Source organism: Macaca nemestrina, chromosome 1, assembly GCF_043159975.1.
Source record: "Macaca nemestrina isolate mMacNem1 chromosome 1, mMacNem.hap1, whole genome shotgun sequence".
NCBI classification, from domain to species: Eukaryota; Metazoa; Chordata; class Mammalia; order Primates; family Cercopithecidae; genus Macaca; species Macaca nemestrina.
The window spans coordinates 19,642,624-19,666,624 of record NC_092125.1 but is presented as its reverse complement, the minus strand read 5'-3'; the positions used below and the strand labels follow the sequence as shown (position 1 = coordinate 19,666,624).

General features: G+C 45.9%; 1 protein-coding gene across 1 annotated transcript in view; it reads right to left on the bottom strand.

Moving 5' to 3' along the window:
• LOC105499184 (ATP binding cassette subfamily B member 10) overlaps window positions 1-22,669 on the bottom strand; it is a 43,706-nt gene extending 21,037 nt beyond the window's left edge. Inside the window, exons 1-6 of the mRNA XM_071074568.1 lie at window positions 22,040-22,669; window positions 13,127-13,327; window positions 11,381-11,583; window positions 5,889-6,023; window positions 3,898-4,044; window positions 2,748-2,883 (exon numbers count right to left, since the gene is read on the bottom strand). Coding sequence (XP_070930669.1) covers window positions 2,748-2,883; window positions 3,898-4,044; window positions 5,889-6,023; window positions 11,381-11,583; window positions 13,127-13,327; window positions 22,040-22,556 — 1,339 coding nt within the window. The 5' untranslated portion in view covers window positions 22,557-22,669. The remainder of the gene's footprint in view (window positions 1-2,747; window positions 2,884-3,897; window positions 4,045-5,888; window positions 6,024-11,380; window positions 11,584-13,126; window positions 13,328-22,039) is intronic.
• Window positions 22,670-24,001: the final 1,332 nt, after the last annotated feature.

Here is a 24,001-nt window from a genome sequence, read left to right as displayed (position 1 = left end):
GATACGTGCTACAATGTAGATGAACTTTGAAAATACTATGCTAAGTGTAAGAAGCCAGGCACAAAAGGACATATATTGTGTGATTCCTTTTATATGAAATATCTACAATAAGTAAATACATAAAGACAGAAAGCAAACTGTGGTTGCCAGGAGCTGGCAGGAGGAAGTAATGTAGATAGACTGCTTAATGAGTATTGGTTTTCTTTTCAGTGATGAAACTGTTTGAGAGGTAGATGGAGGTAGTGGTTGCACAGCATTGTGAATGTACTAAACACCACTGAATTGTAAACTTGAAAATGGTTAGGTTTTGCTTTTCTTCATACAGTACTTCTGACTTCATTTTAGAAGAGAATGTACTTAGAATCAGTGGGGTTTTTACCCCTAGTATGCCCTTCTAAGCCGAAATCAAAATAAAAATTATTACTTAATAAATAAAATAGAATTTCTTGCTTTGTAGATTTATTATAGAATCACTTTGGATAGTGATTCTATAAAAGTATAAAATTACTTTTTTTTTTTTTTTTTTGAGATGGAGTCTCGCTGTGTCTCCCAGGCTGGAGTGCAGTGGCGTGATCTCGGCTCACTGCAAGCTCCGCCTCCCGGGTTCACGCCATTCTCCCGCCTCAGCCTCCCAAGTAGCTGAGACTACAGGCGCCCGCCACCACGCCCGGCTAGTTTTTTGTATTTTTAGTAGAGACGGGGTTTCACCATGTTAGCCAGGATAGTCTCGATCTCCTGACCTCGTGATCCACCCGCCTCGGCCTCCCAAAGTGCTGGGATTACAGGCTTGAGCCACCGCGCCCGGCCTAAAATTACTTTAAAAACATAAAAGCATGGCTGGGTGTGGTGGCTCACACCTGTAATCCCAGTACTTTGGGAGTCTGAGGTGGGCGGATTGCCAGAGTTCAGGAGTTCGAGACCAGCCTGGGCAACACGGTGAAACCCCGTCTCTACTAAAAAATCCAAAAAATTAGCCAGGTGTGGCGGCATGTGCCTGTAGTCCCAGCTACTCAGAAGGCTGAGGCAGGACAATTGCTTGAATCCAGGAGGCAGAGGTTGCAGTGAGCCGAGATCATGCCACTGCACTCCAGCCTGGGTGACAGAGTGAAACTCCGTCTCTAAATAAATAAACAAACAAGCACTTAAAATCCAATTTAAGTTGTTGGGCATTGGTGGTTCAGTGGTAGAATCCTCACCTGCTAATTCAAGTTGCTGGATTAAATTCCTATCACCTTAGGCATCTATGTTATAAATGTGGAAGAACCGGTGGCAACAGGTGTACACTGACCTACCCATATTTTCTTTCATCCCTCCTCGCACCAGATGGCAGATCCTGAACAATACAGTTGACCAGAGTTGTGGGCTGGCCTGTGGTTAAGAAAGCCAAATTACCCAATCTCTGCACGCAGACAAAGCCTTAGCAGCACCTCCTATAACCAGTGGTGGTAACCGACTATAGCAATGGATTAGAACTGTGTTTTCCAACCCATTCTGTGCAAGACACAGTTGTGAACTTGCCTCTTGTGAATAGAGAGGACAATAGAACAACCACAAAAATAAATAACTTCTATCATGCCAAGTGGTACAGAGGAGGGAAGAGGAGGGGCTGAGAAAGATTATGTCAAATGTGGCAGAAAACATTAAGATGAGGGGAGGCCAGGGAGGAAATCTGGAATGTGAACAGAAAGGCCAGGGAGAAGGGAAGTGGGGTAGGTAGTCCACCTGAAGGAGGACAGAAGACCTAAGGGAACACGACCATAACAGGGTGTGAAACCTCCAGCCCAGCAGGCTTAATCCAAGAAATGGAGAGGGAAGAGCTGCATACTGTCTGTGGGTCCTCCTGAACCAGTCCACCTTCTCGCTTCCCAAACCATCCAGCACCCCAAAACATCTTAATCAGTTTTTATTTAAGACCAGCCAGCAGAACTAAAATGCTTTTTTCAGGGGTCTCTGAAAATATCATTCCAGAAAAAAATCTTCACTTGCCTGCAGATGTCTACAGAAATGCCTCTACCTTCAACAGTTAGACAAAAAACCCTGAAAATAAAACCCTCTGGTTGAAGCAACACCATAGGATACCTGATAATATTCCATTAATCAGACCTTAAGCTACTTACCCGACCTTTCCATCTTGAGTTTCAAAGACAAGAAGGGAAACAAAAACTAGGAAATCATTTGTCCCAAGTCGATTGGGGATGCATTCCTGCTTTCCTTCATCCGGGAATGAAAAATAAAAGCTGAACTCTGACAGTCTTAATAAAAGCAAGCAACTCTGTTTCATGCACTTGATAATTTATAAATATTTTTTGATTGCTCATTAGTTTTGAATATGGTTGACTTTGTACAAAAGGAATTGCATTCTCCACTGATTTTCTAATCACGAAACCATCACTAACACAGGACTATGGGTTTCTGTGTCCATACTTGCTCAGCGCCGCCCTCCTCCTGCCTGCACCTGTGAGCAAGTGAACAAACGGTCTGAAGACACAATACCACTCCAGAGCGATGCTGAGCTACAAGAGGCCTGCAAAGATCCCCAAATGTCCCAACCAAGGAGGTGTTTGCTCGTCTGCTGTGGAGGGTCACATTCATTTCACTTCTTTAAAAGCCCAATTGGAATAGTAACGTTCTAGGAAATGCTTTTTCAGTCGAAGTTAATTGAAGTAATGTGAAAGTTCAGTTTCTATTTCAGAAATGATGCTCTGATTTTTAATTTGTAACACCCCAAGCCTATTTAAATTCTTTACCTCCAATGCTTATTCCAACCCAGAAAGCATACATTAGGAAGGAAGAGAGTTCACCCACGGTCATGTGGGCACTGCCCATCAGCAGCCCTCCTTTGTACAGGACAGAAAGCACAATCAGGTTTCCGGAGAGCCCAGTCTGTCGAATGAACAAAACAGAGAAGTCAGGTGGGAATCAAGGACCCAGAATGCAAAAAGCGTGAACACAGCCTGTGATGTACCTTTTTCATTCAACTGTCACAGCAAGATTTTTCCAAAATATTAATTTTACCTGAGTTTCAAATTAAAAATGGTTTTGTAATATTGCAATAATGAAGAAAACAATCTAATCACCATGAAAACCTATAAGCTAAGTCTCCCATCAGATCCCGATTTTACCCCATCTACTCAGTTTGCAAAGGATAAAAGTAATACCAAAGGTTCCTTCCCTAACTAGAGGAAACAAATAAATATCTACTACGTGGGTTTATATAATACAATGAGATGTTCTGGGCAAGGACACAAGCCTGAGGAGCTGGCCTCCTGTATCTGTGGCCTGCTTTTACCTTGGTTGCATGTGTGGTTGTCTTAGGCATAGGGGCAGCCTTCTCCGGGCTGCTGCTCCTTATCTGTTAATCAGAGCAATGATGGAATTGTCTCTGAAGTTCTTTTCAGTTTACACGTATCTTGAATTTGCCTTCATGGTGATTTTCTATTTCCATGTCCTATTTAAGTGCATTGTGATTGATTTTTTATACTTCTTTCTTGAAACACATTGAGGTGATTTTGGTTAATCCTCAGACTTTGCTGGCATGAGAATGACCCAGAGGGCCTGTTAAACAGATTGCTGGCCCCAGTTTCCTACCGAGCAGATCTGCGATGGAGCTGAGTCTCGGCGAGGCTGACCAGGGCCCAGGCAAAGCTGATGCCACTGGCCTGCACCGCACAAATAATCAGTGCCCGATCGCACCATGCACTGACTTTTCTCTAAGGACATTTACTTGTTTCTTCCTTTTTCACAAAAATATTTTAAAGAAAGTCATTCTCAGCCTTGAAATTAAGACTAAAATTTTAAAAATTAAAATCATTTTCTACTTATGCTGAACACCACAGAATAAAACTCTCACCATTCTAACATCTGCCACTTTCACTTTTTCCAAAATGATCTACTTACTGCTCCAAAGAAGCCAGCCCGAGCGAATGCCTCTTTCCTTGCTAACTGCATCACATAGTCCACTTTGCTGGCATATTTGTCTCTTTCAGTCATTTCTTTCCCAAAAGCTCGAACAGTTCTTACATTTCCAATACGTTCCTCAGCTAGCTGGGAGAATAATAAATACATTTCAGGAGGAGAAGGGTCATATTTCAAGAGCTTCTAGAAGCAAAAATAAAATGTGGTTCTCATTTCATTTATTTACTTATTAAAAAGAAAAGAAAAGAAATAGTGATAGTAAGAAGTGAGAACTCCCTAAAAGACACTATCAATGGAAAACCACTCTTGATACATGACTAAGTCAAAAAAGAGTGACAGCAGAGTACACAAAGCAATCCTAGTTTTGGGGGAAAAAACTATACCTAAACATATCATATATATATAGACAGAAAAATAGGAGCATATGTAGATGCAGAAATACATTTTTATGCAGAGAAAAACACAGACTCCAAAATGTTAATTCTAAAAGACAGGATTATGCGTATTTTTGTTTTCTCTCTATTTTCAAAATTTTCAACAATAAACATGCATGGTTTTTTTTTGTGCTTTTTTGAGACGGAGTCTCGCCCTATCACCCAGGCTGGAGTGCAGTGGCTCAATCTCGGCTCACTGCAAGCTCCGCCTCCTGGGCTCACACCATTCTCTTGCCTCAGCGTCTGGAGTAGCTGGGACTACAGGCACCCGCCACCACACCCGATTAATTTTTTGTATTTTTAGTAGAAACGGGGTTTCACCATGTTAGCCAGGATGTTCTCGATCTCCTGACCTTGTGATCTACCTGCCTCGGCCTCCCGAAGTACTGGGATTATAGGCGTGAGCCACTGCACCCAGCCCCATGCATGGTTTTTGTACCATGAAAGTATAATGGTTATTTTTAATTTTTCTTTTTTTTTTTGGAACGGAGTTTCACTCTTGTCACCCAGGCTGGAGTGCAATGGCACAATCTTGGCTCACTGCAACCTCTGCCTCCCGGGTTCAAAATTCTCCTTGTCTCAGTCTCCCAAGTAGCTGGGATTACAGGCAGGAACCAGCGCGCCCAGCTAATTTTTGTATTTTTAGTAGAAACAAGGTTTCTCCACGTTGGTCGGGCTGGTCTCAAACTCCTGACCTCAAGCGATCCACCCGACTTGGCCTCCCAAGGTACTGGGATTATAGGCACGAGCCACTGCACTGGGCCATTTTTAATTTTTGAAAAGATAATGTTGCACAGCATTGCAAAGCCAGATTTATTAAATTAATGAAACACAGTGTTATCTAGTAACTATTTTCAAAACCTGATTAACTGTTTTGTCCCATAACAAATAGTGATAGTGGCTATGTATGGTGGTTCACGCCTGTAATCCCAGCACTCCAGGAGGCTGAGGTGGGAGAATCGCTTGAGCCCAGGAATTTGAAACCAGCCTGGGCAACACAGTAAGATCCTGTCTCTACAAAAAATTTTAAAAATTACTGGGCATGGTGGCATGTGGCTATAGTCCCAGCTACTGAGGAGGCTGAGGTGGGAGGATCACTCAAGCCTGGGAGGTTAAAGCTTCACTTAGCTGTGATTATACCACTGCACTCTAGCCTAGAGTGCCTGAAAAAGACTTTTCTCATGTACCCTGTCTCAAAAAAAAAAAGAAAGAAAGAAAGAAAGAAAGAAAGAAAGAAAGAAAGAAAGAAAGAAAGAAAGAAAGAAAGAGAGAGAGAAAGAAAGAAAAGAAATAGTGATAGTAAGAAGTGAGGACTCCACAAAATGTTTAGTCGAGTTGAATCTACTTTGAGATATGGGTAGAAACCTAGTCTAGAAAACAGAGTAGTTTAAGTTTCTGGGATCTTGGGGTAATTTCTAATGAAAGGAAAGGAAGGCACTTTATTGAAAAACCTAAGCACATCCCTTAGGATCTGCCGTCTAGGATCCTGGCTGTGACCCCATTCTGCTGGAAACCACACGGATGAGAAGGGGCTTTTACCTGAGTGGCTTGTGCCAGGGAATCCTGGGTGACTTTGGTCAGTTTCCGTAGATATCGTCCATAAATTACAGCAATGATTGACACTGGAGGCACCACGCTCAAAACAAAGGTGGCCAGATTAGGTGAGATAAAAAACTGTCAAAAACAAAAAAAATTGAGAGGTGTTTGTTACATAGGGTGGCAAGACATTCTTATTACCTACGATAGGGGAGTGTGTGTAGGGGTGTGTCTGTGTGTGTGTGAGTGTGTTTAAATTAACAGCAGGCTTGAAGGTACTGTCCCCAAGTTGTTACATCCTGTTTGGGTGGAATTTTTCAGACATCTTTATTCTTCACAAAACCCCATAAATATTCAGCATGCCACACAGAAGAAATGTGACAAGCAATTGCTGAAGAAAGAATCCTCAGGCCAATACTAGATCAGACCATGCTGTTTAACAACAGAGTGGGAAGAGACAGGGTGAGTGTGGCAGAGGCCTGTTCTGCTCCACACTCCAGACCATATCAGGAGTTGTGTATTCAGGTCCGAACCACCTGCAGGCACTGAACAACCAGAGCAACACGTCCCATCAAAATGACCAAGATGGTGAAGTCACCAAAAAACCTCACACTGGGTAGGGTGTGGTGGCTCACGCCTGTAATCTCAGTACTTTGGGAGGCCAAGGCAGGCAGATCACCTGAGGTCAGGAGTTCGAGACCAGTCTGACCAACATGGTGAAACCCTGTCTCTACTAAAAATACAAAAATTAGCCGGGTGTTGGGGTGCACGCCTGTAATCCCAGGTACTCGGCAGGCTGAGGCAGGAGAATCGCTTGAACCCGGGAGGTGGAGGTTGCAGTGAGCCAAGATTGAGTCACTGCACTCCAGCCTGGATAACAAGAGCAAAACTCTGTCTCAAAACAAAAACAAAAACAAAAACCACACATTGTATGACAAACAGTCAACAGAGGACTTGGAGGACACAACCAACAAGTCGAAGAAGAATTAAAGCTGCTTTCATGGTTCAGTGGACTGAAGTCTGCAGGATGGATCTGGGCTCAACATACCGAGGAGCTTCTAGCAACTGGAATTGCTGAAAGAATAACCTAACTTCTAGAAGTAAGTAACAGAGGGTTTCCCTGTCAACCTTGCAATTTGGTGACTGTACTTTCAATAGTACTAGCATCTCTTTGACAAATTACTAAAATCTACCATATCTCATTTGCACAGAAAATAGTATAATCAGTACAAGGCTAAATAATACTAACGAAAAGCTGCAAACTGAAATGTAAGTAGATGGATCAACCAATCATTCACTCATTCATTTACTCATTCAACAAGTTGTTACTGAGTGCCTGTGTTACTGAGTGCAAGCACTATTCCAGGCACCTGGGAGATAACCAACTCTCACAGAGTTTTCATGCAAGAAAGAAGAGATAAGACTTAGATAATAGACAAGTATAAGAGAGAGAAAGTATCACTTCAGATGTAACATGATCTTGGAAGACCTCACCACCAACAGGGAAGAGCCATTGCATAAAGGCCCTGAGGCAGAAAGGAGGTTGGCACCTTCACAGAGAAGCAAGCAGATGTGTACACAAATGTCCCACCCTGAGAAGACAAGTCCATCAGGACACCTGGGGTGAGCCTCGGGGAGCATAATCGTATCTCTGATGGTCACTATCAGGACATGAGACCAACAGGACAGGTCTAACACTTCTGGGGCCTGAACACAACTGATGTCAAATGAACCAACTGGACAGGTGTCCTCTGTGTGGGGCAGGCACAGTCCATCAAGATTCTCCTAGAACTGTCCCAGAACCACCCCCTTCCTTCACTGTGGTTCCATACTTAATGAAAAACCTTCTGGCCAGGCGCGGTGGCTCAAGCCTGTAATCCCAGCACTTTGGGAGGCCGAGACAAGCGGATCACGAGGTCAGGAGATCGAGATCACCCTGGCTAACACAGTGAAACCCCGTCTCTACTAAAAAATATAAAAAACTAGCCAGGCGAGGTGGCGGGCGCCTGTAGTCCCAGCTACTTGGGAGGCTGAGGCAGGAGAATGGCCTGAACCCAGGAGGCGGAGCTTGCAGTGAGCTGAGATCCAGCCAGACAGAGCAAGACTCCGTCTCAAAAAAACCAAAACGAAACAAAACAAAAAAAATCCAAAAAAACCTTCTGATGACTAATACAGGGTCCTGGCACCATAATGAAGTGTTTTGAATAGCAGAAATGGGCTAGGCGTGGGGGCTCACGACTGTAATCCTAGCATTTCGGGAGGCTGAGGTGGGTGGATCGCTTGAGCCCAGGAGTTCAAAACCAGTGGGCTGGACAACATGGTGAGACACTGTCTCTATAGAAAAAAATACAAAAATTAGCCGGGCATGGTGGTGCACGCCTGTAGTTCCAGCTACTCGGGAGGCTGACGTGGGAGGATCGCTAGAGCTCAGGAGGCGGAGGGTGCAGTGAGCCAAGATGACACCACTGCACTACAGCCTAGGCACCAGAGGGAGACCCTGTCTCACACACACACACACACACAAAATTGGAATAGCAGAAACACAACTTAATAGTAGGAAGGCCCACTATGTAAATTAATAAATTGGCAGTATGGCATACACAGTATCAGGTTCTTATAATTGGACGTCCCCTATGTCAGGTCCATGAGTTTGTGCAGGAGAAACAAAGTCACATTTCTGATCCTCTAGAGCCAAAGATCGGATCCTAGGTGAAGCCACTTCCTGAGGCCCTTTTATAGACTGAATGTTTCCCCCTGAAATTCATGTGTTGAAGCCTTAACCCCAGCATGGCTGTATTTGGAGATGGGGCCTCTAAGAAAGTAACTAAGGTTAAATGAGGTCCTAAGTGTGGGGCCACAATCCAACAGGATTAGTGTCCTTATAAGAGACACTCTAGAGCACACTCTCTCTCCACTATGTGAGCCCATGGCAAGATGGCAGCTGCCTACAAGCCAAGAGAAGAAGCCTCGGAATGAAGCTATTTTGCTAGTACCTTGACCCTGGACTTCCAACCTCCAGAACTGTGAGAAATACATTTCTTTTGTTTCAGCCACCCAGTCTGTGGTATTATTATGGCAGCCCAAACAGACCCCTTTGAATTGCTCATCTGATCCTACACTGAATTCCCTTTCCTTGTTAAAAAAAGTACCCCAAGTGATTTTTTCCCAGCTTGAACTTTTCCTGATTCCCCAAACTATTCATATTTGGAAAATGGCATGTTAGTGCAGGAAGGGTCCTCTTCCAGAGGTTTGCTTCTCTCTTAGCTGGAAAATCATGAGTTTTCAAAGCTGTTTTTCATTCCGTAAGTCAGATCTAATAGGCAACACACCCTTCCTCTCTGAACTGAGTGCTTCATGGGATACAAAGGACAAAATCCAAGCTTTTCCACTTGCGAGAAAGGATTATTTACAGTTCTTTTTCCACAGGTCTAGAACTGCACTGCCCAAAACGACAGCCTTACATGGCCACTGGAAACTTGAAATGTGGCAGGTATGACTGAGACACTGAAGTTTTAATTGTATTTAGGTTTAATTAAAATTTAAAAGCCTATATTCCATTCAGTTATTGGCAAACTATTAAGTATGTCTGGAAAAACTGAGTATGTCAAACTACTTTTTCAATTGTACATTTTATAAAATCTAAATATAGATCAAGTACTTTCAATGAAAATTTAGCATCCGAATTAAGATGCTCCATAAGTAGAGAATACACACCAAATTTGGAAATGCAGTTGACCTTTGAACAACATAGGTTTGAACTGCATGGGTCAACTTAAACATAGATTTTCTTTCATCTCTGCCATCCCTGAGACAGCAAGAACAACTTTTCTTCCTCTTCTCAGTCTACTTAGTGTGAAGACAATGAGGATAAACACTTTTATGATGGGCCGGGCACGGTGGCTCACGCCTATAATCCCAGCAATTTGGGAGGCCGAGGTTGGCAGATCACAAGGTCAGGAGTTCAAGACCAGCCTGGCCAACATAGTGAAACCCCATCTCTACTAAAAATACAAAAAAATTAGCGAGGCGTGGTGGCAGGCGCCTATAATCCCAGCTACTCAGGAGGCTGAGGCAAGAGAATCACTTGAATCTGGGAGGCGGAGTTTGCAGGGAGCCAAGATCCCGCCATTGCACTCCAGCCCGGATGACAGTGCGAGACTCTGTCTCAAAAAAAAAAAAAAACTTTTATGATGATTCACTTCCACTTAATAAATAATAAGTATATTTTACCTTCCTTATGATTTTCTTAATAACACTTCCTTTTATCTAGCTTACTCTAAGAACATAGTATATAATACATACAACATACCAAATACATGGTAATTGACTGTATGTTATCAGTAAGGCTTCTGGTCAACAGTAGGCTATTAGTAGTTAAGTTTTTGGGGAGTCAAAAGTTACACTTCGATTTTTGACTGTGTGGGGTTCAGTGTCCCAACCCCTGCATTGTTCAAGGGTCAACTATAATATGAAAGAAATAATACAAAATACCTCATTAATAATTTTGATATTAATTACATGTTGAGATGACAATAATTTGTTTATACTGGCTTAAACAAAACATTAAAATTAATCTCAGCCAGATATGGTGGCTCAAGCCTGTAATCCCAGCACTTTGGGAGGCCGAGGCAGGAGGATCACTTGAGGCCAAGAGTTGGAGACCAGCCTGGGCAACACAAAGAGACCCTGCCTCTACAAAAAATATATATATGTATTTTTCAAATTAGCCAAGCTTGGTGGTGTGTGCCTGTAGTCCCAGATACTTGGAAGACTGAGGTAGGAGAATCACTTGAGTCCAGAAGTTTAAGACTGCAGTGAGCTATGATCTTGCCACTGTACTCCAGCCTGGGTAACAGAGTAACACTCTGTCTCAAAAAAAAAAAAAAAAATTAAAAAAATTAAATTAATCTGATTGGCTTCTTTTTGCTTTTTTTAAATGTGGCTACTGAAACATTAAAATCACACATGTGGCTTGCATTACCTCTCTACTGACCTGCAGCATTGGGCTAAATAGAAACACTGGTTGAAGAGGTAAGGCAAGCAGACAGGACAGGCACAAGCCACCCAGTTAAGGAAAGGAAAAAAGGCCATGGGAGTGAAGAGCTCTCCCCTTAAAAGAGCACAGCTCGACTTACACACACAGAGGAACGGAATTTAGTCACTGCTTGGCGCCGCCCACAGGGTAGTACCCAGTGCTCCTTCTACCTGATGCTCTTTTCTGTCTTAATACCCCGGGTTCACACATCTCAGAATACCCAGCAGTAACACAAGAGTCCATTTTCCAGATAATCAGTCATTCTGGAGAAATGAAAGTACAAGAGGCCATGCAGGTAGAGGCAATCCCCATGTTCCAGCAGCCTCTGCAATAGCACTTTTGGCTCTAGGCACTTACAGAATGATGCGAATTGCTCACCTTGAGCTCATCTCACACTTGAGAGGCCTGGTGCAAGCCAAGCCCTGGCAGGAAGGTACCAAGGGGAACCAGGCCAACATACCATCATGCTGATGCCTACAGAAGCCTGGGCCCCGGCCCTGAGCCCATCTGAGAGGTTTTCAGTCACTGAGCGCCCCAGGAGTTCAGTGTCTGATGAGAGGCGGTTAATCAATTCTCCTGTGCGAGTCTTGTCAAAGAAAGCAACCTCCTGCCTCAGGATGGAGGAGAATAACGAAGTTCTCAGCCTATTCACAATGCGCTGACCTGCAAAAGTAAACACGAACAGACTCACCAGGGGTAAAGACATCCATTACCATTATGGGGCAGCCACCTACTGTGCAGCAGCTTGGCCTGGAGTTGTAACCCTTCTGAGCAATGCAGCCTCTGAGAGTGTCTGCTGCACTGTATCCCACGGGGAGAAAGAGCCTCTCCCAAACCAGGCACATTAACTGTCATGCGCTACCAACACTACTTTTCTCTTATTAACTACAGACTGTGGGGGCTAGTGAGAGGATACAGGAATAAAATAAATATAACGTGACTCAGAGGCTTTTTATTTCTACTTTTTTTTTTTTTTTTTTAAGAGACTGGGTCTTGCTCTATCACCCAGGCTTGAATGCAGTGGCACGATCATAGTCCACTATAGCCTCAACCCTGTGGCTCAAGCCATCCTCCCACCTCAGCCTCCTGGGTAGCTGAAACTACAGATGTCTGCCACTACACCCAGCTAACTTATTTTTAGTACAGACAGAGTCTTGCTATGTGGCTCAGGCTGGTCTCAAACTCATGGGCTCAAGCAATCCTCCTGCCTCAGCCTCCCAAAGTGCTAGGATTACAGGCATGAACCATCACACTTGGCCGAGAGTTTTTTAAGGTATTATTTACAAAGAAGTTTTATTACATTAACTTCCAAAAGCTCATTTTGTTCCTCCCTGGAAACCTTTTCCTGTATTGAACCTTTAAATGGCAAAAACGGTTAATCATCCACAGAGTTAAATGGAGAGCAACCGACTTCCAGTTGGTGTCCCGGGTTCTCTCATTATTGTGGCAGTGACCTGCCTGTACCAAGGAGATCTCTTCACAGAAATACTAACAAAGTTATCATCCCAGCTGCTACTCAAGGAGAAACACAAGCATGGGGCATGTAAATGGGCTTCTGAAGCCTTCAGGAAGCCTCAGAAGTCCAGCTTCATGGCCAGGGGTCTCATTTTCTTTTTTTCTTTTTCTTTTTTTTTTTTTTTTTGAGATAGAGTCTCGCTCTGTCCCCCAGGCTGGAGGACCCCCAGCAGTGGTGTGATCTGGGCTCACTGCAACCTCAGCCTCCTGGGTTCAAGTGAGTCTCCTGCCTCAGCCTCCTGAAGTAGCTGAGATTATAGGCACACGCCACCACACCTGGCTAATTTTTGTATGTTTAGTAGAGACGGGGTTTCACCATGTTGGCTAGCCGGGTCTCAAACTCCTGACCTCATGATCCACCTGCCTCGGCCTCCCAAAGTGCTGGGATTACAGGCGTGAGCCACCGCGCCCAGCCTGAGGGGCATATTTCCAAACCTCCCGTAAGACCGACATGATTGCCCTTACAGCTCAACTTCAACTGGAAAAGAAGAGTTGAGAACAGTGCTTGATCTAAAATAATCTGTACCTCCAACATCTGGGCAGTCATTGGGCTCTATCCCTACTTAACAGGATGCCAGCAAGACAGGAAGAGAATGGAGCCTGGAGCACATGAGATTCGAGCCCGAACAAACCCACAGGACTCTACATCTTCTTCAGGATGACTCACATCCCTGAGAGGAGAGACTGTTACCTGAAGTTTGCATGAGGTAGACACGAATGGCATTGGCGGCAGCACCACACAGAAACACACCACTGAGCCCAAGGCAGAGGCGGGTCAGGTTGTCGCTGTAGTCCACAGTGGGGTTGGTATAGATGACATCGATGATCTTCCCCAGGAAGAAAGGGGCAGACATGGAGATAACACTGGATATCGTGAGAAATCCAACCGCAGCTAGAAAACACAAGCACTCTCAATGCTCAGGGTGCTTCAGCAAAGGGGCTGTTGCTGGGGTGCTGAGCCCAGGAGGCTTCCTTGCCAAATAAGCTGTTTTCAGAGTATGCGTTGATCTCAGTCTCTAGCAGTTTCCTCCCTTTTGCTCCTCGACCCCTGACTCAAGGAAAGAACCAAATGGTTCCAGGTGAGAACAAGCAGGTTGACTAAGGAAGTGAGTGATCATATCTGAACCAGAGAAGATGACTTCTTAGTCTGATCAACTCTTCCTCACCAAGAAAAACTGGGAGCCAACTACGGAACCCGTTCTGGCCAGCCCCTCCCTCCCTGTCTCTTGATTTTGGTGTTCATCTCAGATCATATTTTTCCTCCATTCATGCTATACATGCTATACTCCTTGGCATCTAACTATACTGTAACTTGAAGATCAAGCTGTCTAGTTAAAGCACTTGATTACATCTAGTATCTCAAAACCCTCTTGTCTACGGCCATACACTCCGAACGCACCCAATCTTGTCTGACCTCAGAAGCTACGCAGGGTGGGACCTCATTAGTACTTGGATGGGAAACTGCCTGGGAATACAAGACGCTGTAGGCCTTAAGCAAACAAACAACCCATTCTAGATAACTTTTGGAAAACAGTTTCACGGATCATTACAAAGAAGCAAATGTCAATAAAACGTGATATATTGCTTCTTAATATTATATTATTGCTTTGGGAAATATCAACATGATATGAAAATAAATACAAACAGAATTGTTCATGCACCCAAAAAAAAGGCAAACAAGATAGAGTCTTATCAGAAGAGAAATATTGGCTTGGCACAGTGGCTCACGCCTGTAATCCCAGCACTTTGGGAGGCTGAGGTGGGTGGGTCACTTCAGGTCAGGAGTTCAAGATCACCCTGGCCAACATGGTGAAACCCTGTCTCTACTAAAAAAAAAAAAATACAAAAAATTAGCCAGGTGTGGTGGTACGCATCTGTAGTCCTAGCTACTTGGGAGGCTGAGGCAGGAGAATCGCTTGAACCTGGGAGGTGGAGGATGCAGTGAGCTAAGATCGTGCTGCTACACTCCAGCCTGGATGACAGAGCAAGACTCTGTCTCAAAAAATAAAAACATAAAAAATAGAAAAGAAAACCCAATTAGTAACAACACATCACAGATAACTGCATTCAGAATAAGAGAAATGAATTTTTTTAAAAGATAGTGACGGGGATCTTACTATGTTGCCCAGGCTGGTATCAAACTCCTGGCCTCAAGCAGTCCTCCCATCTCAGACTTGCAAAGTGCTGGGATTGCGGGCATGAGCCACTGCACCTAGCCAAAAGTATTATTTTTATATAACCTTAATAAAGAGTCCAGAACAAACTCAGTGCCAACTGGACATTTAGTCGACAGAGTTCTGGGAAAAACATAGGTCTTTTTAAGTGGGGAACATTTCGAACAATTGCTCTTGCCCCTCCTTAAGGTCTTTATTCTAAAGTCCCCTCCCCAAAAAGGCCTGCTCTGACAGCCTCACTTAAAATACAGACACCCTGCACTGCCCACCTCACTCCCTCTCCATTTGTGTTCTCGAAGCTCCTACCTTTCAGCATTCTAAATGTTTCATTTGTTTATTTAGTTTCTCTCTCCATTAGGACAGAAAAGATTTTGGCCTGGTTTGTCACCAATTGCCTACATTGACAGGCACATAGGAAAATCTCAATCACTATTTGTTGAATGAACAAACAAATAAATTGAACTTTGGCAATAGAGCAGTAACATCTATCAGATCAAAATTCTTCAATAACCTAAGCAGAAATGTGAGCTCTGGCAGCTCATAAAGTCCATATGCCTGGCTTAAAAACCCATAATCACAATCCAACTGAATAATAGGAAGCTGGGCAAGGGCCACTTCATTTTGACATAAAGCCCGGGGTCTTGTTTCAAAGCACCATGCTTCTTACAACAGTGCCCAAGGGGGCCTGAAGGCCCAAAGGACGGGGAGAGTGTCTAACTTGAGGTTCCGAATACCTCAGCCTCGATGAACTGGCAGCTCCAGAAGGAGTCATCCCGGCAAATTCGGGATTCAGCAGAAAATTCTTTTTGTCCTTCATCAGTAGCCAATTTCTATTCTTTCGCCTCAGAGAATAACTCCGAAAGCACAGTGTGCATGACCTGCTATATAAAGGTCCACCTCTTCCCTCCTCCTCTAGTTTTCTAAATCAGTTATGATTCTACAGTAAGAATCTATATAACATGAATGAAGTGCCCCCTGATTATGATTCTGAGTCTTGTTCTCACATAGTAATGATGCCGATTACAAAGAGAAAGTAATTTAGCTGAATCCAAATTAATTTCAGGATATCCCTCCACACTTTTACTTTTTAATAATCATTTAAAAATTATTAGCTTGTTTTGTTGACATTGCTTCTTTGTCCAACTTGAATAAGAAAAGTAAAACAAGATATTTTTCAGCTTTTAGTTAAGTGCATTCTTGTTAACCAAGATCTGACTACATATCACTGTCTTCTGATATTAATGCATACTTTAGACTTGCTCCATAAACATCATTTCAGATTCCACCATAAGCCCTGGACACAACTGAGCATACTGCAATTCTGAAATTCTCCCACACCTTTTCTCCATAGTTAAGTCTCTTGCTTGCCCCTACCTTTGCCTGATGTGGCCCCAGCAACTTCTCCCATTATCTATTTCTTGAGAGATACCTTCAAGTATCTTTCTGTTACCTCATTCTACTGAATGGCGCAAAGATGGAAACAAATATACTTCAAAAGAATGGGGAAGGACAATCTGAAATGCAGATTGCTGGACAACAGGGCTGGATAGAAGGACAAAGGTTGGGGGTGGTTGGAGGAGGCTGTACACCGTGCCTACCACCTGCCACTGCCGAACACGGCACCCATCTGGTGGGATCAGGCAGGTACAGCAATCCCCACTGTCATTCAAGGACTCAAAGGCAGCACTTCAGAGCCCTCGCCATTATGTGAAGGATCTGGCATTCATCGTCTTATCCTCCGTTTCACCCTCATCTTATCCTCGTTTTTCAGAGAGGAATCTCGAACACAGAGAGAGGGAGCCTATGCAAGGTCTCCCAGTTTACACAATGCAGAACCACATTCTGCGACAAAGCCTGTCCTTGGTATCTTCCCATGTCCCAAGCAGAGGAAGCAGCACAGGCCTCACCTGGGAGTCAGGGAAGGGAGCAGAAAGCCTGGCAGGATGGAACAGGGGCAGAGATCTCATGGGTGCACAGGAAGGAGAACGGAGAAATGAAACGAAGGCTCTAGATTATAGAACAGAAGGATTTTTTGGCAAGGTCGGCCTAAAAAGGCTTTACACTGGGAAATGATACAGTCAGATTTGCTTTTTCTTTTTGAGATAGAGTTTCACTCTTGTTGCACAGTGCAATGGCATGATCTCAACTCACTGCAACCTCCACCTCCCAGGTTCAAGTGATTCTCCTGCCTCAGCCTCCCGAGTAGCTGGGATTACAGGCATGCGCCACCACGCCTGGCTAATTTTGTATTTTTAGTAGAGACAGGGTTTCTCCGTGTTGGTCAGGCTGGTCTTGAACTCCCGACCTCAGGTGATCTGCCTGTCTCAGCCTCCCAAAGTGCTGGGATTACAGGCGTGAGCCACCATGCCCAGCCAGATTTGCATTTTTAAATGATCCACTCTGGCTACAGAGTGAAAGGAGTCGCCATGAGGGCACTGTTCCAGAGCCCTAGGTGAGAAGCAAACTTAGGGTGAAGTAGGTGGGGGACAGAGGGATAAAGGGCAGAGAAAAGGACTGGAGAAATTTTTAAGAACTAGGACGTGATGACTGGTTGGATGTGAGCATTTTTCCTCTCTGAAAAATGAGGATAAGATGAGGGTTAAAGGGAGGATTTAGGATGATGAAGGCCTAACCGAGGAGGGCCGTTCCCAGGTTGAGTGGTCAGGATTGGGTTGGAACCCTGACCAACTCAATCTCAGAACCAGCCCTCCTAGGTTAGGCGTTCAATATCTTAAATCCTCCTTTTAAGCTCTGCCATCTAGCTGTTTGACCTTGCTTAAGTCACTCCATCTCTCTGTGCCGTTTCCTCATCTGAAAAACGGCAATAAAAGCAATCCCTCCCTAATAGAATTACGAGTCAACTAGACACATATGCAAAGCATCTGGTACAATGCCCAGGGCTGAGTACGCAAGACATATTAACTATTATCTTAACTACTATTGTTATCATTATAAGAATGACCTGTGTCTCTGGCCAAGGCCAAGAGGTTCACACTGCCGTCTCTCTCACTGAGCCTAGAGACAGAAGAGGAAAGATGCTTTGTGGAGAAACGTAACTTTGGTTTTTAGACATGTTGGGTTTGCTGGAGTCTGGGACACATTTCCACAGATGCAGGTGGGTGTGATGGAGAACACAGGAGTCAAGGGTGTGGGGGAGATGGAGGCTGAGCGAAGGGACTCAGCATTAGCGCTGGGTAGAGAATAAGTGAGGACATGAGGGGCTAACAGATGAGAAGGGAATAGAGGAAGAAGCCAGAGACTCCAGGTTCTGGAAATCTGGAGAAGAAAGATCCGAGCCCCCATGTGTCTGGTGCGAGATCAGACTGTCTCTGTCCATGCTATTAGCATGCTCTAGAGTTAGGGGGTACCCCAAAGACAAAATTACAAAAAACAGTTAGGGGTACCTGCCCCATGACCCACAGGGGGGCTTGCCGTGGACTCTAAACAGACAAATGATGGGAGCCACCTAGGTAATTTAAACTTCTCTAGCTGCCACATTATAAAAAGGAAGATGTAAAATTAATTTTAATGACATTTTACTTGACCCAATATATCCAAAATATTATCCACACATGATCAACATAAAAAATTGGTAAGGTATTTTACATTTTTTCTCTCTGGAATCTGGTGTGACAGCACAGCTACAGAAGGCTCGGTTTCTCTGAAACAATGTATTTCCATAGCACACACACATCCCTGGCTTTCGGGGGCAGTTCCGATTTCAAAGGTTCATCCTCCCCAGCCCCCACAGGGCACTGTCCCTGTGGGATCTCCATCCTCACTGGGCTTCAGGAAGTAGCTACTCTGGCCTCCTTGCCCACCATACCCACTGCTTTTGTCACTATATTCACTGTGGTCACTCATGGTCCATCTTCATAAAAGGTAACTACAAACTCAGCAAAAGCTGTCAGCAGGCTTCAGGTTCTCAGAGCAGTCCTGCCCTCAAACCACACACCCTTATCAGTAACTGCAGTGAGAGGAGCCCTCCGGAGTCCTCCAAACAGGCACCAACTGAACACGCCCCAGTGGAGGGGATAGACGTGTACAGTCCAGTTTAATGAGAAGCCTGCCTGGGAGGTGTGGGGAAGGCATGCTGCCCCACCCCCGAAGTCCCCCACACAAAGAACCTCCAGGAGGCAGCTTTGCCCTAATCTCACAGTACTGTAGGGGCCCACATTTGCTCCTAAAACCCTGCCCCTAACTCATTCAGGTCAGAGTCTCCTCTATCTGCCAGGCACAGCCAGAGGGTTCTGATGAAGTGTCGCTTATCCCATCAGTCCATACCCTGCTCCTCCTCAAGCACCTGCATCTTTTAAGATTTCTTCTGGCCAGAGTGATAAGATGGAGAATTATCAGTGAAAAGGGACCTTACATCTGTATGAAGATAGCTGCGCATCCCTCCCCAAAGGGGCGGCTTAGGCCTGCCTTAGGAGAGGAATGGAACACAGTAATGCTAAAGCTGCTTTCGGCACACGTCTGTACATAGTTCATGGTAGACTGCGTTTTTAAAGTTTCTGATACAAACTACTTATCAAAGTTTTCTGTTCACAAAATTTAGGAGGCATACTCAGCAAAATGCTGAGAGAGATGGAGGTATTATTATTAAAATATAAAGCTGTGTTTTTGAAAAAAGATTTTTGTATTTGTTTTTCCAAAAATTAACAAATTAACATTGGAATTCCTTTTCAGCTCAGCTTTTTTAGTGTTTTGATTAGAAAATACACACACACAATTTGCTCTTTACCTCCAGCATTTCAAAGAGATGTGCCAACACCTCAGGCTGCTCTTAGAATTATACTTTTTTTTTTTTTTAATTACAAATTAACAATGACCCCCTACTTCCTCTTAATCCTAACTGGCTTTAATATATGATTTATCAGGAAATCATACATCTAAATAAGGGCTTTTTATCAGATATCCTCATAATATACAATATGTATTTATCTGTTTGAAAGCAAAAAAAAAAAGGCCAGGCGCGGTGGTTCAAGCCTGTAATCCCAGCACTTTGGGAGGCCGAGACGGGCGGATCACGAGGTCAGGAGATCGAGAGCATCCTGGCTAACACAGTGAAACCCTGTCTCTACTAAAAAATACAAAAAATTAACCGGGCGAGGTGGCAGGTGCCTGTAGTCCCAGCTACTCGGGAGGCTGAGGCAGGAGAATGGCGTAAACCCGGGAGGCGGAGCTTGCAGTGAGCTGAGATCCGACCACTGCACTCCAGCCTGGGCAACAGAGTGAGACTCCGTCTCAAAAACACTCAAAAAAAAAAAAAAATTAGTGTGGCAACCCTAGGCTTGTTTTTTCAAATTATACATTCATAATTTCTCAATGTGGTGGAACAAAATATATCCTGTTCTTAAAATAGAAAGAAGGCTGGGTGTGGTGGCTCACACCTGTAATCCCAGCACCTTTGGGAGGCCAAGGTGGGCAGATCACCTGAGGTCGGGAGTTTGAGACCACCCTGACCAACACGGAGAAACTCTGTCTCTAAACATACAAAATTAGCCGGGTATGGTGGCATATGCCTGTAATCCCAGCTACTTGGGAGGCTGAGGCAGGAGAATTGCTTGAACCTGGGAGGCGGAGGTTGCGGTCAGACGAGATCATGCCATGGCACTCCAGCCTGGGCAACAAGAGCAAAACTCCAGCTCAAAAAAAAAAAAAAAGGTACAAGCCGGGTGTAGTGGCACATGCCTGTAGTCCCAACTACTCAGGAGGTAGAGGCAGGGCTGCTTGAGCTGAGGAGTTCGACACAAGTCTCAGCAACACAGTGAGACCCCTATCCCAGAAAAACAAAAGGAAGAAAGAAAAAAGGAGGCACAGTCTTGCCTTGTTTAAGGCTGTCACCAAAACATACTAGTATGGCAGGATATCGGGGGACACAGTAGGGGCTCACAGGAGCAATGGTCATAGGATAAGCAGGACTGGGCACGTGTAGGCACCACCAAAGCCTGACATCTAAACACCATTCCTGACATCTAGTATTTCACGAACAAAACAGAACTGGATTCCCTTACACTTACTTTGAGTCACATACAGAAGTGGTGGGTGCACCCTATGATGCTTAGGGTTTCTAAAGGCCTCACTCTGTGCCTGGTGGTATGGTCATTTATTCCTTCACTGAAGGCACTCTGAGTGCTTGCTCTGTGCTGTGCACATGCTAAGAACTGGAGGCAGAAAGATGAATCAGACAGTCCCTGTCTCAAGCAGCTCAAAGTCCAGTGAGAGCTCCTAGTCTCCAATGTTTTTAAAAAGAGAGAGAAAAAGAAAGATTTTTACATCAAAATCTACACTCAACCAACTGAACAATGAAATAATTCTCTTTATACCCGAGCGATAGCAAGAGTCCCCCTAAGCTTTCATAGTAACTGGCAGATGAAAAGTCGCCACCCTAACTGCTCTCTTCCACTGTGCAAACCTACTCTAAATCCCAAATCACTACTCAGGAGGGTCCTTTCTAAAGCAATGGATTTGCAGCAAAGAATGCTTTTCTGGTGTTGCACCTGACAACCTCACAGGCCCCTTTCCACAGCCCACAGGTGCAGGCTGACCTCTACACATATGAATAGTTCAGAGATGCTTCTCCCCACTAAGCCAGAAGTCCCGGCAGAAGCGGGAACCATGTTTCCTTGTGCATGCCACTGTAACCCCAGGGCCCAGTTCAGAATGAGGGCTCAACAAATGTTTATAGAAGGAATGAAAATTTAGAGAAATCAAAAAGTTTAGATCTTACAAGGCCCTTGCATCTAAACACTCCTCCAATTAATGGTTAAAAAATGAGGAGCTATAGAAAACTGTACTATTTAAATTTTGTTTCTAAAAGCATTCATTTTGGCTTCTTTAAAAAAAGTTACTCAATTACTGAACAGACAACTGGTTGGTGTGGACTGCTGAACAGTGCTACAACTTCCTGCTTCCCACTTAGCACAAGAGACGAGTGTGAAAGTTCTGCTTTCCGTTGTGAAAGCATTGGTGACTGCTTGACAGACTCGCTTAAAGCAAATCATTTTTTTTTTTTTTGGTTAAAAAAAAAGTATAAATGCCTAATAACAAAATAGGCATATTTTTGGCTACAATTTATTTTTTTTCCAAGGAAAAACCTCCAGCTCATTTTGCTGCCTAAGCCAAAACAGATGCTCCCACTAAGTTGGTGACGGAACAGACCCAAAGATTCCAATAAGGACATATACAATGTGTGTCAACAAGAAAAAAAGTGTAAAATCTGCCAACGAGTCCCCAGCTAAGGCGAAATCTTGACAACGCTACTCCGAGGAGAGCTATCCCCTCCCTCCTCCGGGGTTAGGAGTGGCCCAGGAGAGGCGGCGGTGACAGGCGCTCTGCGGCCCGGCCGTGTCCCTCTCGGCGCCGCGGGATCCCGCGCGTGGAGAAGGAGCGGCCCGGAGGAGGGAAGTGGTCGGGGAGGGCCCTACCTGCCAGCCTCCGGCGCTCAGGGTACGCCAGCCCCAGGAGCTTCCGGGCTTCCGGGAGTTCGGGTGACCCGGGGCGCAGCCGCCCGTTGTCCCCAGGAGGCGCCGCTTGCCCGCGCCGCCAGGCCTCGTCCCCTGCCCAGGCAGCGGCTGCCGGACCGCCCGGGAACCCGGCGCGCGGGAGCCGAGGAGCGCCCAGCCCAGCAAAAGCCCCGCACGTGCAGCTGCCAGGGGCCCGAGCCCACAGCCCCATGAGCCGCGCGAGGCCCAGGCCGCCCCCCGAGTAGCCCGGACCCCCGCTCCGGCAGCCGCTCCTCCAGCGGCGCGCGGCTCCAACGCCCCCGAGCAGCGCCGGCCCCGCGCCCCATAGCCGTGTGGGCCTCAGGCCAGTGAACGGCGATAGGGATCCAGGGGAGCGGATGGCCGGGGCCCACACGCAGGCTACCGGCAGAAGCCGACCTGGCTCGGCTGGGACCGGGGGCGCGAGCAGCCGCAGCGGCCAAGCAGGGGGGCCGCGCATGGCGCTGCGTGCGACCCGTACGCCTCAGCCCGCGGGCCAGGCGCGCGCAGAGGCCGAGGACCCTCCCGGACCGGCCCCGAGCAAAGGGCGTGGACGCAGTGGCGCCCGCCCCTCCCTGCTGGCTGTCACTCGCCTTATCTTGCCTGCATCCCTGGGCTGCGCCCGCCCCCGCCCCATCCTCGTCCGCGCGGTGCTGCGCCCCTCCGCCCCACCCCGAGGACTGCAGCTACCCGGACCATGCAAGCCACCCTTCCAAGCGCCCCCAACCCGCTCGGGTGCCCTCCCTGCAGCGCCCCCAACTGTCCGCTGGCGGAGTAGCGCCGGGCGCGCCGACTGGGACGAGGCCCGGGAAGCCCAGGAGCACGGCTGCGCCTGCGTACTGGCCGCAGGGAATTTTTTTCGCGCTTCGCCGTCCCCTCTGGTCTGAACTCGGGAGCCGCACGAGCTCTTTCTCACGCCGGCAGACCGGCGGAGCGCGCAGACGCGACTACACGATGCCCGGCACAAGGATGGGGCGGGAGGACAGCGCGCTGGACATGGCGTGGGGCGGGTCCGCGGCCCGGGAGACCCATGCTGGGGCGGCCCTGTCACCAGTCTCGCTGCCAAGCACTGGGCTGAGGTGCGGAGGGACCACTGAGAGGACTTCGCTGCGTGTCAGCTCAGCTCTGGACGGCGTGGAGGAGGTGGTTGGCGAATAGTGAAATGTATATAACTTTCAGAAGGGAGGAGATCGTTTCTTTTCTTTTCTTTTCTTTTTTTCTTGAGACGGAGTCTTGCTCTGTGTCTTAGGCTGGAGTGCAGTGGCGCGATCTCGGCTCACTGCAACCTCCGCCTCCCAGGTTGAAGTGATTCTCCCGCCTCAGCCTCCCAAGTGGCTGAGATTACAGGCATGCGCCACCACCCCCGGCTGATGTTGTATTTTTAGTAGAGACGGCATGTTGGTCAGGCTCATCTCCAACTCCTGACTTCAGGTGATCCGCCCGCCTCGGCCTCCCAAAGTGCTGGGATTACAGGCGTGAGCCACCGCTCCGGGCCAGAGATCGTTTCTTAACTAGGGCAGAAATTTGAAAACAGATGTGGTCGAGGCATTTCCGCTGTTCGAAGTGGAAAACACCAATCAGAAGGCAATGCATTTTAATACACGTGCATGGAAAGATAGGAGAGAACATTAAAACTCACTGGGACACTTTATGGAGACTTCATGGTGGGGGATATATACCTGGGGCACAGTAAGTCGTGGGTAGATTTTTGTAGACTCCTAGGTATTTTTACTGGACCTGGACAGGGTACTGTCAATTGCAAATTTTATGGGTTCACAAAACAAAAAAACCTCAATAATCAACATAAATATTTTCGTGCAATATTTTTAAAACTCAAAATTAATTTTAAAAATCCATAATGAACAAAATATCAAAAATTTTAATTGAGTATCCACTCCTGACCTT